Here is a 17,805-nt window from a genome sequence, read left to right on the forward strand (position 1 = left end):
AGCAACTAAGCCCATGCACCACAACTACAGAAGCCCACGTGCTCTAGGGCCCACGAGCCACAACTACTGAGCCCATGTGCCACAACTACTGAAGCCCGCATGCCTAGAGCCCATGCTCTGTAACAAGAGAAGCCACCACAAGGAGAAGCCCGCCCACTGCAATGAATTGTAGCCCCCGCTCGCCGCAACTAGAGAAAGCCCACGCACAGCAACTAAGACCCAACGCAGCCCCCCCAAAAAAGAAAAGAAAAACAATTTCATTCACTATAGCATCAAAAAGAATAAAATACTTAAGAATAAATTTAATAAAAGAAGGGTAACACTTGTATACTGAAAGCTATAGAATATTGCTAAAAGGAACTAAAGAAGATCTAAATAAATGGAGAGGCATTCCACATTCACGGATTGGAAGACTCAATATTGCTAAGGGTGCAGTTCTTCCCAAGTTGACTGTTGGATTCAATGCAATACCTATCAAAATCTCAGCAGGCTTTTTGTTGGCAGGATCCTAAAATTTACATGGGAACTTACACTGTCTTTACAGAGACTCAGAATAGTCAAAACAATCTTGAAAAAGATGAACAAAGCTGGAGGACTTATACTTCCTGATTTCACAACTTATTACAAACCCATAGTAATTAAAACATTGTCCTGGTGGTGTAAGGATCAACCAATAGATCAACGGAATAGAATTAAGACACCAGAAACAAACCTTTACATTCAAGGCCAATTTATTTTGACCAGAGTGGCAAAGTAATTCAATGGGGAAAAGATAGCCTTCAATAAACAGTGCTGGGACAATTGGGTATCCACGTGCAAAAGACCATTACCTCAGACAAAACACAAAAATTAACTCAAAATGGATCATGGACATAGATGGAAGAGCTAAAACTATAAAACTTTTAAAGGAAAACATCGGGGAAAATCTTTATGACTTTAAGTTAAGCAGAGATTTCTTAGATACGTGAAAAGAATGATCCATAAAAGAAAAAAAAATGAACTGTAGTTCTTCAAAGTTAAAAACTTTTGCACTTTAAAAGACACCACTAAGAAAATGAAGACAAACCACAGATGGGAGAAATTATTTGCAAATCTAATAAGTACTTGTATCTACAAAATAAGAATAACAACTCAATAAAAAGACAACTCAATTTAAAAGATGGGCAAAAGATCTGAATAGATATTTCACTAAAGAATATATTCAAATGACTATTAAGCACATGAAAATATGCTCAATAGCACTAGTCATTAGAGAATGCAAATTAAAACCACAATGAGATACCACTGCACACTCACTAGAAGGCCTATAATTAAAAAGACAGATAATAACAAGTGTTGATGAGAATGTTGAGAAATTGGAACCCTCGTACATTGTTGGCAGGGATGTTAACAGTGTAGCCAGTTTGGCAACAGTGTCTTTAAAAATTCAACATAAAGTTACCAGACAATCTAGCACAATCTAGCAATTCGACTCCTAAGTATCTGCCCAAGAGAAATAAAACACCCGCATGTGATTGTTCATAGCACTATTATTCATAACAGCCCAAAAGGATAAACAATCCAAGTGTCCGTCAACTGGTGAATGGGTAAACCAAGAATCCATGGAATGGAATACTACTGAACAAACAATAAAGAGGGATGAACTACTGATGCAGGCTACATGACGACAAGTGACCACAAACCTGATGCTAAGTCAAAGAAGCCAGATGTAAAAGACCACATATTGTATGATTACATTTATGGGCAAATCTATAAAGACAGAAAGTAGATTAGTGGTTGCCTGGGGCAACAGGGAGTGACTGCAAAGCGCCTGAGAGATTTGGGATGGAAATTGGGGGCGGGGCGGAGGACAGTGGAAATATCCTAAAATTGGATTGTGGTGATTACAGAGCTCTGTAAATTTATTAAAAACCACTGAAGTGTACACTTAAAATACGTGAATTTTATGGCATGTAAATTATACCTGAATAAAGCTGTTTTGTAAAAAAGGCTCTAGCCACAGGCTCGGCGGCAGGGGACCCCTGGCACTCACTGCTTCTTCGCTAATCCATCTCATTTTCTGGCTCCTGGGATTTCCCTTTCCTTCTGGAGTTTTAAGGAAGTTGTAGGTTCTGTTTTACCCAGGGTGGGTGGGCACATCACCTCTGTCAGCCACACTACCGATATTTGCTTTCTTGGGATTCTGGCATTTTCTACTCCCTGAGGAGGGCTGTGTGTTCCTCTCAGTGAAGCAAATGGAAGAAATGAGAAACGGGCTTGGGGGAGGGATGTTCCAGCCTGGGTGTGAGCTCCAACTGACCTCCGGTGTTGGATCTGGCTCCCTTATCCCTCTCTCTAGGACACAGGATGGGTCAGATGGGGGTCATGCCACGCTAATGCCCCTCCTTTCTCTTTCTCTGGTGCGTGGAAATTTTAGGATCAGCCTATCCTGCCAACAAAAAGCCTGCTGAGATTTTGATAGGTATTGCATTGAATCCAACAGTCAACTTGGGAAGAACTGCACCCTTAGCAATACTGAGTCTTCCAATCCGTGAAGTTCAGCCTCAGACCCTAATTTACAGGTCCCCAAGTGGAAGGAGGCAGTTCTCGACATCACAGGGCTCCTGGGACCAGCCTGCTTGGGAAGGAGGTGGGAGTCGGGTGGGGAACACCAGGAATTCCCCATCATCCTACTCACTGTTGAGTTCCATGAGCGCAGGGACCTCATGGTCCTGTTCGCTGCAGAATCTCAGTGCCCGGCCACATTGGGACTCAACATTTCTCATATGAATGAATGAAAGTGGAAAAGTGCCCCCTGCAGTAAGAACCCACCTCCTTCTGGGCCAGTTGCCTTCCTGATCTCCCCGACTTTCATCCCAGTCCCCAGGAAGGGACAAGGCCCACACACATCTTGCAAGCCCTGTATATTGTACCTGTTTGACGAGCAGACTTGGTTTAAGCCCAGAAAATCCTTTAATTACTGCTGCTACTTCTGGCTGGGTTCTGGGAAGGAACTAATTCGAGCAGCAGTCACTCGACCTGACCTATTAAGAATGTAATTTCATTTTTTGGTCTGCCCCGGTCGCGGGCAGGGGGTTACAATTACTGGTTTTGCCAAGTTCCTGCTGGAATGGCAATTCATTCCTCACCCACTGCTGTGGTGACAACCCACAGACAACTCCCACCCTGGTGCCCAAGTCACTTGCCCCAGCCCAGGCCCTGACTGTGTGTGTCCCACGCCTGCTTGTGGCAGGTGGGAACGTCAGTGTGCACTCCAAGGAGGTGGCCCCAAACTTCAGTGGGAAGCATTCCCCATGTGAGCTATGAGCCCGAGGCGGGCACACACCTCATGGTTGTGCACATACACACTTGTACACAGGATCGCAGATGAGAGCCAGGCACACGCACGTTCGCAGAGGTCCCCGTCCTTCACCAGCAGATCTAGGCACAAACCAGAACGTGTCTGCAATACACAGGAATGAAGTTCACCCCACACGTCAGCGTGGCACTGTGTGCAGCCTCCCAGGCTGGTCCTCCAACAGTGCGTGTCTCAGCTCTGAGTGGCTGTCAGAGTCACCCATAAGACCCTGTGTCTTTGGGGTCCAAAGACCCAGGTTCTAGTTTAGGCACTGCTACTTCCTGGCTGTGTAACCTTGGGCAAGTGACCTGGCCTCTCTGTGCTTCAGTTTCCCTGTCTATAAAATGGAGACAAGTAGCTGTGAGGCTTCAGTGTGAAAATATCTATAAAGCAGGTAAAGTGCAGTGCCTGGGACACAGGGGGCACCTGGCACTCATACCATCATCACTGCCCAGAACACACCCCCAGGCGCCACCTCCCTGGGTGCTATTGGGACTCTCAGGTCCCGCTCACAGCCCCAGTGCCATTGCCACTCCCTGGCCCTTGCCTCCCTGACACCTCTGCTACCCAGTCATCTTCTGGGCCCCCCAGGTCCCAGGCCTGAATGGTGAACAGTGATCTGGCAGGGCTCCTGGCCTGGGCAGGGGCCCCTTGGGCTCTGGGAAGCCACCGTTGGTCAGTAGACACCTGGAGAAGCTCTGCCCAGCACTCGCTTGGGGCCTGGCTTGAAGTGAGTCCTGCCGGGGCTGGAAAGGTAACAAGTTCCCTGCCCACCAGGGAGACCCACTACCTCTCTGTCCTGGGGCGGGGGTGGTCGGGGGAGTAGCTAGGGAGGGTGGGAGGAGGCAAGTCTCAGCCTGAGGGAGGGCGGGAGAGTGGACACGGCCTCTCCTTCCAGCCCATCCAACCAACAGGCGGTGAGAAGCATGACCAACTAACTCTGAAAACACCTTCTAAGGTTTGAGCTGCCACTTAAAAACCAGAAGAAATGATATAATTATATGCTACAGATTCCTTGTTTCTTTGAAAAACTAAAAAATAAAAAGGAGGATCTGGCCACGCTGGGCCCGCATTTCACACAGCGCTCCTGGCTGAGGCTGAGCGACGGCCCTGCCCCAGGAGCCAGGGACCATCTGTTCCCCCCTCCCCTCCCCCACCCCGCTCCCTGGGGTCTCCCGGCCCTGGCAGCTCTGCGCTGATACATTTTCTGATGGGCCTGGTGACCCAACACCATTTTTTTAAAGTGACGTTCCCCCTCATCCCTTCCTCTCTCCTATCTCCCTCCCTGCGGGGCAGGCCCAGACCCTGAGGGCAAAGGGTTGAAAGCACCCACAGATGTTTGTAGCCTTTGGAGAGGTAGGGTGGGGGTCCCAGACTCCTTCCAGGCTGCCTTTTCTTCCCAGGACCTAAGCACATTCAGACACACAACCAAAACATGGTGAGGGGTTCACAGATCACCCCCTCGGTCCAACCTAGCTTGGAAACCACCTGGGCTGAGAACCACTGGCCAGGAAATGGACCCTTGACCTGCTTTGAGGACAACCAAGCTGGGGTGAGCAGGTAGCTTGGATGGGGAGAGCCTGCTCTATAGGTGGCCGGTCTTCAGGACTGCTGAGGAGGGCTGGGAAATGCCATGGCTAGGCCGCAGGGCTTGGTAAGAGGCAGCCCCCAGCTTCCTGCCTGGACCGCAGGCGGAGAATGGGAAGACCCCCCCGGGGCTCTTCACCCCTTCATCAGGAGCCAGCCGGCTGTGCAGGGGCTCCGGAGCAGCAGCTGTTGGGGATAATGGAACCCATTTAAGTTCAGCTATTTTTCCCAGATAAATAAAAAATTTTAAAAGTGAGAATTGTCCACTGAGTTCTACCATGATTCAAGTTAAAACCGTAGAGCCATAAATCCTGGGAGATAAGCTTTACAATGCAAATATCAGCAGACACGTAACAATGAGCTTCTGGCTTACATGGGATCTGCCTGAGCACCCAACTTTCTGCAAAGATTTCGGGAAGGAGACCCACACTGACCCGAAAGCTACAAGAAAGGCATCATCATAATAGGAGGGGCCAGCATGCCCACCCAGCAGGCAGTCAGTGCCCAGGTGAGAGCTCCACTTGGCCTGGCCCGAGGGCATCCCTGATCGGCCCACCTCCCAATGGACCCGCATCGGCCTCCAGAATCAGCCTCCAGCACTTCTGTTGTCATAACTACAACCATGACATTTTTGGGGTTTAAAAAAACAAGAACCAGCTACGGAGAAGGATGACAATCGTAGCAACAGCCTTGTCCTTAGACCAGGTTCTGGCAGAGAACCATTCCTCTGCTGCCCACGTTAGCAACCTAGGACTTCTGGAAGGTTAGCAGGGCCTAGATAAGCACATGTTAGGACCCTTCCCCAAGCTGGCAGTGAGATTCACTGTCTCCCTAGCCTCTCTCCCAGAGCCCTGAGACTGCAGACCAAGCGGGGCTGAGTGGGGAGGCAAGCCAGGCAGGAGGCCACCCCCAGAGCCCTGTGCCACTTTGGGATTGAAGTCTCGCCCTGCCCTCCTGCTCTCCCTGGCAGAGCTCCTGGGCTGAGTGGGGGGCTTGGCTCTGATGTCAGGTGACTGATTCCCCCTCCATCCCCCCACTGAAGATGCCTGGTTGGTGCATGGGCACAGAGGTGGGGAGGTACGGGGTGCATGTCCCTGCTAATGCCGGCCCAGGTGCGTTCCCCACGGTGGCCCAGACGAGGTACTTCTGGGGCATCTCACACACAGATCTTGAGCCCTCCTCCTCCTCCCTGGATCCCTCCTATTCATTCTGGGCCGGGCAGATGGGAAAGGGGTCACCCCACACCTGAGCCCCGCTCTGGGCTCACGTAGTAGTGACTCACATCGCGGGTGAACAGAGCCTGATTCACCTCCCAGGTGGGGGCTTGGTGGGGGGGGAACAATCAGCTGCTGTGGAGACACAACCTGAAACCGGGGCTTCCGGGGTCGGCATGAGCATCGGAACCGCCAGCCCAGCTCAGCCGCTCAGCCCCGCCCAGACCCGGACACAATGGGAGCCCCAGTTTCCCAGCTGCACTGTAATTTCAGAAGGTGTCTTTGTGTGGGTTTTATTAACCAAGACGCCAGAGGAGCCTTGGGGTTGGGGCAGGGAGTCTGGCTGCCAAGAAATCTGCTGGGTGTCGGCAAGAAATGCCCTTTGAGGAGATGGTGGAAAAACAGAAAATACAGGAACTGCTGACCGTGACATTTACCAGCAGCAACAGGTGAGGAGGGCAAAGTGAGCCTCGGAAGGGCTTTGAAAGCAGGCAAATCTGGGTTCGAATCCCAGCTCCGGCCACTCGGGCTGTGGGACTTTCGGCAACTGACCTAACCCCTCTGAATGTAAGTTGAGGACAATGATGCCTGCGTCTCACTGGGTGAAGGAAGATGAAATAAAGGCACCTGAGACAGTGCCTGGCGCCAATACACGATAACTATTACTAGGTTTCATGCACACTTTGAAGCTTAATTACATTGTCTCATTTAAAAAATTATCATCGTACACGTGTGTGGAGCTCTGTGGTTTTCAAAGGCGTCTTTGTCCATTACCTCATGACAGCCTCACAGTGATCCTGTATTCTATTTTTAGCATTTTACTTTAGTTCCTTTAAAACATGTCTTCCTCTTATTGGATACGATTGTCCCCATTTTCTGTTCTGCTCTCCTTTTTAATGTCCCCACCCCTAGGAACATTTAGCATAACAATGCTGGGACCATTTTCTATTAATATCAGTTTTCAGATTATAGTGATAAGATGTCTGTTTCCTAATTTAATTAGGTGATTCCTGTTATTAGCTCCTACATGCTCATTATTGTTCACTTAGCATATCCTAACGCACCCAAGGAAAAGTGAGGCTCCAGCTAGAGACCTCCAGGGCGTCTTCTGCAGTGGGGAGGGAGGAACCCAGGAAATGGGGGCCACAGCACAGAAGCAGATGCTGGGGGGCTGCAGGCCGGGGTGGTGTCTCAGGTGAGAGAGGATGGGGGCAGAGAAACTTCCACTGAAGACGGGCCCGCAGTGGACACTCCTGAGGTCAGGGCGTCCCAGGGAGGGCTCTGTGAGGGTCCTCCCCCGAAAGCAGACTTCAGAGAAGCCTCCAAAACCAGCACCCCCGGGGCCTTCCAGCCCCCCTGGGCTCTGGTGCCCACACTTGAGGGCTGCGTGTTCTGACATGGCCCCCCTTTCTGGCACTCGTTGTCCGATTGCCGTGGAGGTCGCATGTCTGCCCCCCCATCAGTACTGTCCTCTGCACAACTCCAGGGGGCGCCCTTCTCACCACAGTTGAAATCAACCCTACCCTGGAATTAGCAGAGAACACAGTGTGAGTAGTGCCCTCGAAATGTGCAGGCCCTGCCTGAACGCTCCCACCCGACCAAGGCAGGGCTCAGCCATCGTGCCATGGGCTCTAGCCACCCCTGGTCCCCAACCCTCCAATTGTCCACACTGACCCCACCGTGCCTTCCCTAGGCTGGCACAGTGATGGCTGGGCTGGCCCAGCTCACTGCCCACCCTGTGGCACCAGAAAGAACCCCCCACAAAGCCACTCTGGAGTAGAGGAAAAGGGGGACAGGAAGCCCCAGGGCCACGCTTGGAAGGAGCACTGCTACAAGCATCCTGACCGCAGCCCTGACTTTGAGAACCCAGTGCGTTCTGTGACAAGGAGTGGGCATTCCAGAGAACCGAAAACTCAGTGGGTGGCTTTAACCAGAGTTAAATTTTCTTTGCTGTGGTCATAGAAAGGCGAGGCGAGGCAGGTGAGGCAGCCTTTGTGAGCCCTGGGCGGCGTTTGGTGAAGAGAGTTTGAACACACACGCTTGCAGGTGCGTTGTTTAGAAACACTGGGTTCTGAGAATCCCAGCCCTGCTGATTTTGCAATGATATATTGCCAGCTACTTAACAGGATGGATCACTACAATTACATGTCACTTCTGATATTCACAGTCACAACAAGGTGGTGTCAGTTTCACAAGGGTTGTAGGAAATATATATGATGTTCCACAATGCTGTTAGAAAAAGGTTTCCGGAGACAGACTCGAGAGGATTCTAGTAGAACCCACCTGCCGGGGCAAAGCAGACAGCTCCATGGAAACGAGGGGCTGGCTCCCCTGGCCGGGGAAGGAGTGTGGACTTAGGCACACCAGCTCCAACAGGCTGCCCCTACCCCAAGGCCACCTTGCCCAGAGAAGGGGGAGGAGGGACGGCCACCGCGCTTCCGGTTACTCCATCACCCTCACGTGGGTGAGCTGTTGAGAGCCTCTCAGCAGTTACCCCTGTGGCCCTGGCTCACCCAGGGCTTTTGGCCTGGTGGTGTCTCAGGGCTACAAGGGGTCACACCTGGACAAAGACAGTCATTGTAGGAACAAGACAAACCCTCTGACATTGACCCCTGCACATTGGCACAGGCAGGGTCATGTGTCCCTGGTAACCATGGAGCCGAGAGTGAGGGCCACGCTTTCTCCAGCCAACACAGCCCTGCCTCCAGGGGACCAAAGCAGGAGCCCTGTCAATTTCTGAGTCAATTCTGGCTCTGTTAATTTCTAACTGCGAGATATTGGGCACGATACTTAGCATCCTGCACTCTGGAGAGAGAGCACCGGCTCCCACTGAGTCTCATCCAAATCCACTTCACCGCTTCTGCTGGAGGTCAGCATCTTGTCACCTCTTGTGCCCTGGAGAAGGCCAACAAGCAATCCACAACTCCCCTCCTCCAGGAAGCCCTCCCGACTCCTCCAGCCAGGACCTTGCCCTCGGGTGTGTGAGAGCGAAGGCGTGAGTGGGTGGGTGACCTGTGTGAATGAAGATGCAGGTGGAGGAGGGATGGGCAGGGTGGGAGCTTCCTGCTTTTCTCGCCTGTTCTTGTGGTCTGTGAGTCTGGAACCCTGGGTGGAGGAGTCACAGTGCAACTCCACACACCCTGCCCAGCATCTCAGATGCCATCTGCCCAAAATAGAACATGTGGTCTCCAGCTCCCTCCTCTGACCACTCCCTGTCTGAAGTGTCTGCCTCGGTGAGTGGCACCCTAACCCCCATCTACCAGAGACAGACACTCTGAGCTACAGTCACCCTGAACCCTGATGGCTGCCCTCCTCACCCTCCTCATCCTCTCATCCATTCTCTCACCAACTCTGGGGTTGCCGACCCCATGATGGCCCTGACCCACCCTCTCCCGTCCCTGCCTGCCTGCCTGCCCCAGGCCTTGCCATCTCTTCCAGTCTCACTCAACCCCTCCCAGCCACTCTCCTTCTACCTGTGGTCTCTTCCTCTGCCCACAGGTCCACGACATGCAGTCACTGGAGTGAGCTCTCTGATGGCCACTGCACCCTCAGGATCCCCAGAGCTTTCCTGCTGAGCCTGCAGCAAAGGCTCGCTTCTCACAGTGCTCCAAGGGCTCAGGGGGCCCAGCGCCTGGCTGTGTCTTCAGCCACTAGTCTGGATCCCTGGGTCTCACTCCAGCCCCTAATGCACTGGGAGCTCTTTGCACGTACATTCTCTCATGCCTCTTTGATCCACGCTCTTCTCTCTGCCAGGTTCTGCTCTGGGACCAGACAGGCCAGACCGAATGAGCATCACTGCTGTTGGGAAGGCGGTAGGTGCCACGGGCAACAGCCGGCTGCCTAAGGATGAATCCGGGCTCTGAAGCCCAAAGTTTTATGGCCCTGGGCACAGCTCATAACCTCTCTTACCTCAGGAGTCTTGTCTGTCAAATGGTGTAATAGTACTTAACTCAGGGGGTTCCGAAAGTATTAAATGAGTGCTAAGTACTTGTGAAGTGTTTGTCTTAGTGGTGGGCATGCAGTGAGTGGCTGAGAGTGTTAGCCCCCATCAGTGTTTTCTGCGTGTCCATCCTGTAAGGCTCAGGACCTCATTTATTATAAGAATGACATGCATTAAAACATGTAAAGGGCTTAGTACAAGACCTGGCACATGGTAAACTTTTGTTATTATTATTATTCCTGGATGCCCTGGAAGGAATGCCCTGGGGCCTGGCTATGGACCAAGTCATCAGAGGCTGTCCTGTCTGCACTCGGGGCCACTGAGCCATCACTGTGGCTGCCTTTTTCCGTCGGCACCCCAGCACTGGCCTCAGTCCCCAGAGACCCCTCCCATCACAACTACATGGCTTTGGGGAAAGTAAAGAGCTACTTCACTAAAACGTGGGGTGGCTCACTCTAAGAAAATCCACTCTGCCAAAATCAAACATTAAAAAAAAAACCCAAAAAACCTATTTGTAGTGCCAGCAACAGAATCTGTATCATAAGGTCACATTTTTAAAGTATATCAATGAATAAGCCAATCAATCCACTGTTCACTTTGGCTTCATGGGTCACTAACAATGCTTCGCCTTACCCCATTAAAACAAAATCCATCCCACTTAAAAGAATGAAGAAGGAATGATAATAATTAGAACATCACAGGGGAGGGGGCTGGGGGACAGATGGAGTGGGAGGTTGGGGTTAGCAGATGTAAGCTTTTATGTACAGAATGGTCCTCCTGTATAGCACAGAGAACTATATTCAATATCCTATAATAAACCATAATGGAAAAGAATATTTTTTTTTTTTTTCTTTTTGCGGTATGTGGGCCTCTCACTGTTGTGGCCTCTCCCGTTGCGGTGCACAGGCTCCGGATGCGCAGGCCCAGCGGCCACGGCTCACGGGCCCAGCCGCTCCGCGGCATATGGGATCCTCCCAGACCGGGGCACGAACCCGCATCCCCTGCATCGGCAGGCGGACTCTCAACCACTTGCGCCACCAGGGAGGCCCGGAAAAGAATATTTTTAAAAAAGAATGTATATATATGTATAACTGAATCACTTTGTTGTTCAGCAGTAATTAACATAACATTGTAAATCAACTATACTTCAATTTAAAGAAATAAATTAAAATCAACTATATTTCAATTTAAAGAAATAAATTAAAAAAAAAAAAGAACATCACTGGACTTGCCTAGTGGCGCAGTGGTTAAGAATCCACCTACCCATGCAGGGGACACGGGTTCGATACCTGGTCCAGGAAGATCCCACATGCCGCGGAGCAACTAAGTCCGTGCGCCACAACTACTGAGCCTGTGCTCTAGAGCCCGTGAGCCACAACTACTGAGCCCATGTGCCACAACTACTGAAGCCTGCGCGCCTAGAGCCCGTGCTCCGCAACAAGAGAAGCCACCATAATGAGAAGCCCGTGCACCACAATGAACGAAGAGCAGCCCCAATTCCCCACAACTAGAGAAAGCCCGCGCGCAGCAACAAAGACCCAACACAGCCAAAAATAAATAAATACTTAAAAAAAAAAGAACATCGCATTGTACAGCCCCAAATGAATGGACGGTCTAGGCACAGGGTCAGTGGCTAACTGACATACCAAAAGAAAGCCGGGCAGATGTGCGTCTCCCAACGGAAGAACATAGGACCACACGTGAATTCTTGCCAAAAAAAAAAAAAAAAGAAAAAGAAACCAAACCTGCATCTGATCAAGCTGCTAAATTTACTTAATTTATAGGGAATACAAAGAGCAGAAGGCTGTGCTGAGCTATACCAGACAGGCACAATCAGCAAAAATCCCAGCTGTGGGAAACTTACAGGACCTGCGACCCAGTTTCCTCCAATAAACAGCAAGAGAGAAATAAAGATGTGCAGGCTCTCTTATAGACTGAGAGAGACTTAAACGACTCATCCACCAACTGTGACATGTGGGCCTTATCTGGATACTGGATAAAACAAATTGGATATAAAGGTATTTATGATATTTGTGGGACAACTAGAAATGTGAACACTGGTCATTTGGTGAGATTAAAGAACTGTTGCTGAATGTTAAAAAAAAAGAGTTCTTATCTTTTAAACTGAGAAATATATTGAAATATTTATGGCTTTATGGTTACCAGGGGGTAAAGCGGGGCAAGGGGGGAGGGATAAATTGGGAGATTGGGATTGACATATACACACTACTATATATAAAGTAGATAAAATAAGAACCTACTGTATGGCACAGGGAACTCTACTCAATACTCTGTAATGACCTACGTGGGAAAAGAATCTAAAAAAGAGTGGATAGGGACCTCCCTGGTGGTCCAGTGGTTAAGACTCTGTGCTTCCACTGCAGGGGGCACGAGTTCGATCCCTGGTTGGGGAACTACGATCCCGCGTGAGGTGTGGCGTGGCCAAAAATAATTAAAAAAAAAAAAGAAAGACTGGCTATATGTGTATGTGTATAACTGATTCACTTTACCGTACAGCAGAAACGAACACTACATTGTAAATCAACTATACTCCAATAGAAATTTTTTTAAAAATTGATGGCTGAATTGAGAGGCCATATGGTATATGCTTCAAAAGGAGAGAAGTGGATGGGGCTGTGAATGGGGCCCTCTTGAGGCTACTGGGTGTTGGGTGCATGGGGTTCATTGCACTATGCTAACCTACCTTTGTGTGTGTTCCAAGCTCTCCATAATACAAAGTTCATAATAAAGACAGGCAGCTCATAAAAAGTCAGTGTGCCCAAACGCACACATGGAGTGTACCTTCTGTACCCTCAGGGCCAGCACATTGGGATGTGTTATTCCCGGTTCTGGTCTGCTCTCTTCCACTTAAGGAAGGGGCAAGTGTAGTCTCCTGGGTCAAGAAGTGAGTTTCCTGAGGCCTCAGGGCCTGGCAATATTGGAGACTGAAAAATAGTAGGATAGGTGGATTCTCTGATACCCAGGAAAATCTAATCTTAGAATGAAGGTAGGTTAACCGGCAGTGATTTATGTTCCAGGAGGTTTGATTTAAAATATAGCAAATGTTTTGGAAAATATCGCTTGGTTTACAAAAGTTGGCAGCCCCATAGGATTGCATCTAATGCACAAACCAGGTGAGATTTGCTGACTGGTGTCTGAGAAGTTCAGGTGCTTTTAACAGCTGGTAGCTGCATGGGAGAAATCTGAAGGACACCCCAACCCCAAGGGACCACAAACAACTAAAGGCTCTGCCTGCCTTCTCAAGCTTGTTTCTGGATTTTCACCTGCCCACCCTCCCCCTTCCACCTTGATCAGTGCCACCAACAGCGGAAAGCAGACACTCCATTCCCAGGGAAGTTTCTGCTGCTGCGAAAGCCAGAGTAGCCTGTGTGGAATTTCCTCTGAAGGTGCCCCGCACCATCGGCCTTGCCTGATCCGGATGACAGGGTAGACCCCACACATCCACACCTCCCGCGGGTAGAAATCCTGACTTGTCCAGGGTCCTTGGGGCCACCCACCCATGCAACTGGATACATACACTTTGTAAGTACTGTTTTTCAACAGATAAATGTAATCAAGGTTTATATGCTCAAAGAACCCAACAGGATGGGACTGTTTCACTTGAAAGATCAGAAGAAAATTGTAACTAATGTTGTGGAAAATTACTTTGATATTGCTTTCTTGGTACCGAATCACAATTAGGCTGCTGTGAGAAGTACAGGGAAGGAATAAATGAATAGCAACAAATCAACACAAACAGCCTGTGTCAGGAACACTTTGCTCAGGGAAAGTAATGTAAGCATTACTTAAGGTTTTATGACTGTGTTTGATGTGATTTCCGTAGAACGTCCAGGTTGCCCATCACCTGGCATGTGGCGAGGGTGTGGTCCAGCTCCACCTACAGCCCGAGGAAGGGAGCTCAAGACCCAAGTGTGCACCTTGCCTGGGTTTGCCAGGCCTTTGCCATCCCCGGCTGCAGTGGGAGGGGAACCTCAGCTTCCTGCCATCCTACACGGCCTGCCAGCTGAGGCTCCATGCTCCTCTCCTGCTCACCACTCCAGCCCACCCCAGAAACCCCAGCCATCCGGTGGGCTCCCACCCCACCAGTAATCAAGGAGATCCGCACGTGTGTGCACTGGGGCAGCTGTGCAAGGCAGTGCTGGCTGGTGGGAGGGACAGGAAGCCACGTCTGCAGAAGAATGAGAGGCAAGGGCTCTGCGTTGCCAGCTGCTACAGCACGTTGGGATGTGTGTGTCGTGGCCACCAGACCCCGAGCCCACCCAGAAAAACAACACCTGTCTCCGGAGGACACCACGGATGGGATACCCAGGTGGACACCACAGACACACTCATGCCTTCTCTCCCAGCTCGTCCCATAGGACGCAGATCCTCTGCCCACGTGTGCTCCAACCACACATACTCACCAAGACCTGTGCCCAGGATACATGGTGCCATGAACCCCAAGCCCTGTCTCAGGGCCCTTTTTTTGGGAGCTCGCTTCTGCATATATAACCCACAACTGCAGAGACCAACTCTTAGTGCCCCTGCTGGCGCTGCCTGTGGAGTCCGGTTCTGCTGACACAGTGAGCCGGACACTCTGGGGCTCACGTGAGGCCGCAAAGTCTCCACAGAGGACCAACTCGGTCATGGGCCCCTGCTTTTGCTTCTCCAGAAGCCAGGAAGCAGCCAGACCACCTTCGACAGCCACCCCCTAGGAGGGTCCGGCCCAAGCGTGAGTCAGCCCCCCTGACTCACCCACTGTCTCCTGGAGACCCAGCGCCTGGGCTGCCTCTAGCTGACTCTCTGTGATGAGAGAATCAACTCATCAGCCTCTCCCACCGGGGCCTCTGATAGCAGCTGCCAGGCCCAGGGCCCCAGCTCTGGCCTCCTCGTGCTTCTACTGCCTTTCCATGTGTTGCCTACAGGCCCCCAGTCTGAGCCTGGGTGCAGGCTGCCCTGAGCGTGTGAGTCATGGCTGAGGGGGTGCTGGGGGGGAGGCTGCGGGCCTGAGAGCCCTCCGCACTCAGGGCCAGGGGCCCCTGTGCCATGTCCCGCACTCCTGTGCTATGGGCTGCGGGCAGGGATGGCACAGGAATCCCTCTACCTAACTCCCCAGCCTCCACACCTCTTTCATTCTGTTCGTGTCCTAGAGCAGAGGGCTGTCATCACGGACCCTCCCCTCACAAGGCCTCCGGGACCCCTGCTGGGAAATGCTGGTGCTCGGGCCTGGCAACCACGCTTTCCTCTCACCCTAGAGCAGAGTGATCCCTGGCCTTGGCCCCGAGCCGGATGCCCTCCAGCCCTGCCATGCTCTCTGTGTCCCAGCAGGAGGGGCCTGGCCTGAGCTCCCCTCTCCACATCCTGTCCCCGCCGAGGCTCCAGAACCATCCTTCCTGCTCTCCCCTCACTGCCACCCAACCTCTGAGTCAGGGAGGGTACTTCCCTCCAGTGTGTTAGGAGGGAGCAGGTGGGGGGCCAGCAGGAGCCGCCTCAGCTTCACAAAGCCAGGAGGTACCCCGACCTCCCTGACCAGCTGGAGAGGCTGAATTCGAGGGGTCCCCAGGGCTGGGCAGAGAATCAGAGTCCCATTTGGGAGGCCTGGGCTCAGGGAGAAGGCATTCATCTTCGGATGTCCGAGACCATGTGGAAGAGGCCCCGAGAGGTGGCAGAATCCTCCTTAAATCTGGGTTTCACCAAGGCAGTGACCAGCTGAGTGATGGGAAGCCTGGCTGTCCTTCCCCAGAAGAGTGCACAGGCCAGAGGCCAGAACCCTGAGGCTGGTCATCTGACAACAGACACTGTGCTCCCACACTGAGGCTGAGGACCACCAGGAGGAGGCCAGGGCCCCTGCCTTGGCACCAGAGCAGCGTGGAGACCTGCACCTCGGGTGGGAAAGCCGGGGCCAGCAGACGGCGGGGCGGAGAGTGAGGGCTCACCTGGCACCTGCTGGAGGGTGAGCTCCGTGGGGTCCTGCAGGCTGAGGAAGAGGAGGAGGCCTGCGGCTCCAAACAGCAGGATGGACGAGAACATGCAGGCCAGCCGCATCGTTCCTGCTCGCGGGGTCATCCAGGGCTCGCTCAGGGGTCACCTCTCGGGTGTGGGAGGCACGTTCTTCCCTCATCGTCCACACCAGGTGTCCATCAGGCCACGGTCTATGGAGCAGCAGAGGAGAAAGACGGTCCATCACTGAGGCCCAGGGCCCCAGTCACTGCACTTGACCAGCATAATCCTGGATCGCTCCACCCTTACTCAGGTGTGTCCCTTTCACGTTTTCAAGGCCAAGGAGGTGAAGGGAAGCCCGGTCACCACCTGTGGCCAAGACACCAGCTTCCTGCCAGGGTCTCCTGTATCTGCACCCCTAGAAAAACCATGGAGAGAGACACTGCCCAGCTCCTGCCCAGGGGAGCCCAGGGTGGAGCCCCATCACCCACAGCCGGGCACAGCGGCCACCCCCCTGCAATGTCCAGGCAGGAATCTGGGTCCTTCTCCCTCGCAACTGGCCTGGTGGACAGAGAAGCTCTTGGGTCTCTCTCTGCCCTGGCTCCTGTTTACAGGGTGTTGGGGACAAGGGTCTCCACGGAACTGGAGGCTTTGAGAAGGAGCCTCCCAGGCCCAGAGGATGTCAGGGACTGAGTGACTCCCCACCCCCACCAGCCAGAGCTTTCCCTCCCTGACAGACTGAAGGATGGGCTGGTGCGATCGAGGCTCCACTGGATAGTCACACCTGCAGGAGCTGAAGCTCTGGCCAGATCACGGTTGTCCCTGCTCTCAAAGCCCCGGGGCCTGGAGCTGAGACAGGGCAGCCAGACCCAGATCTGACAGACCCCAGGCTCAGAGGCTGTGTCCCTGCAGATGGACCCCCACTGCTCTGGCCGCTGCAGACCCAGAGCATGCCTGCGTGGCTTGTCCCAACCCTCCTTCCTCCTGAAGTAGAAGAAATTGCAAATACACCAGTACCAACCAAGTGACATCGGTTGGGCCAGGCTGTGGGTCAAGATGGGGGTACCCCAGGACTTCCCTTGTGGTGCAGTGGTTAAGACTCCGCGCCTCCACTGCAGGGGGCGTGGGTTCGATCCCTGGCCCAGGGAATTAGGATCCCACATGCCACGCGGTTTGGCCAGAAAAAAAAAAAAAGATGGGGGTGCCCCAAGGCCATCTGCCCAAGGGAAGGATGTAAGTTTCTACAGTGGGGCGGGGCTTGGTGCGGTGGGACAGGTGCAGAAGGGGAATCCGCCCAGTAAGCTGTCACTGGGTCCCCTTACCTTCACTGGGTCCTGCCCGCCCAGGCCCAGGGATACCACCCTCTTTCCACCCAAGGAGCCCTTGGGAACTTGCCCCTCCCTGGCACAGGGCAGCGCCCGAGGGAGGCTGAGTGCAGGTGGGCAGCTCCCAGCAGCCTCCAAGAGCACAGCTGGGTGGCTGATGGGGCCCCAGACCAGATGTGCCGCTCGGCACAAGGATGGTCCCTGCCCGGGGTCTCCGTGGTGCGATACCTTGGTCAGGGAACCCATCTCCGACCTGGCACCCAGGTGCTGGGGGAGGAAACCCTACCTTTTTTCCCTCTGCATCCAACCTGGGGGGCGCGAAGCAGGAAGTGATACCAAGAGAAGCCCCTCCCTCCTCTGCCCAGACAAAGATTCCCAAGGACTAGACAGTTCTCAGCAAAGCTCTGAGGCTGAGGAGAGTTTAATTGCAGGTTTAGGTTTCTCCCCTCTACAGTCTCTGTA

At 52.5% G+C, this 17,805-nt stretch overlaps 1 protein-coding gene across 1 annotated transcript in view; it reads right to left on the reverse strand.

Moving 5' to 3' along the window:
- Positions 1-16,144, reverse strand: part of CHST8 (carbohydrate sulfotransferase 8) — a 67,095-nt gene extending 50,951 nt beyond the window's left edge. Inside the window, exon 1 of the mRNA XM_060085081.1 lies at positions 16,015-16,144. Within this exon, the coding sequence (XP_059941064.1) occupies positions 16,015-16,144 (130 nt within the window). The remainder of the gene's footprint in view (positions 1-16,014) is intronic.
- Positions 16,145-17,805: the final 1,661 nt, after the last annotated feature.

This window comes from Mesoplodon densirostris, chromosome 19 (genome assembly GCF_025265405.1).
Source record: "Mesoplodon densirostris isolate mMesDen1 chromosome 19, mMesDen1 primary haplotype, whole genome shotgun sequence".
Lineage (NCBI taxonomy): Eukaryota > Metazoa > Chordata > Mammalia > Artiodactyla > Ziphiidae > Mesoplodon > Mesoplodon densirostris.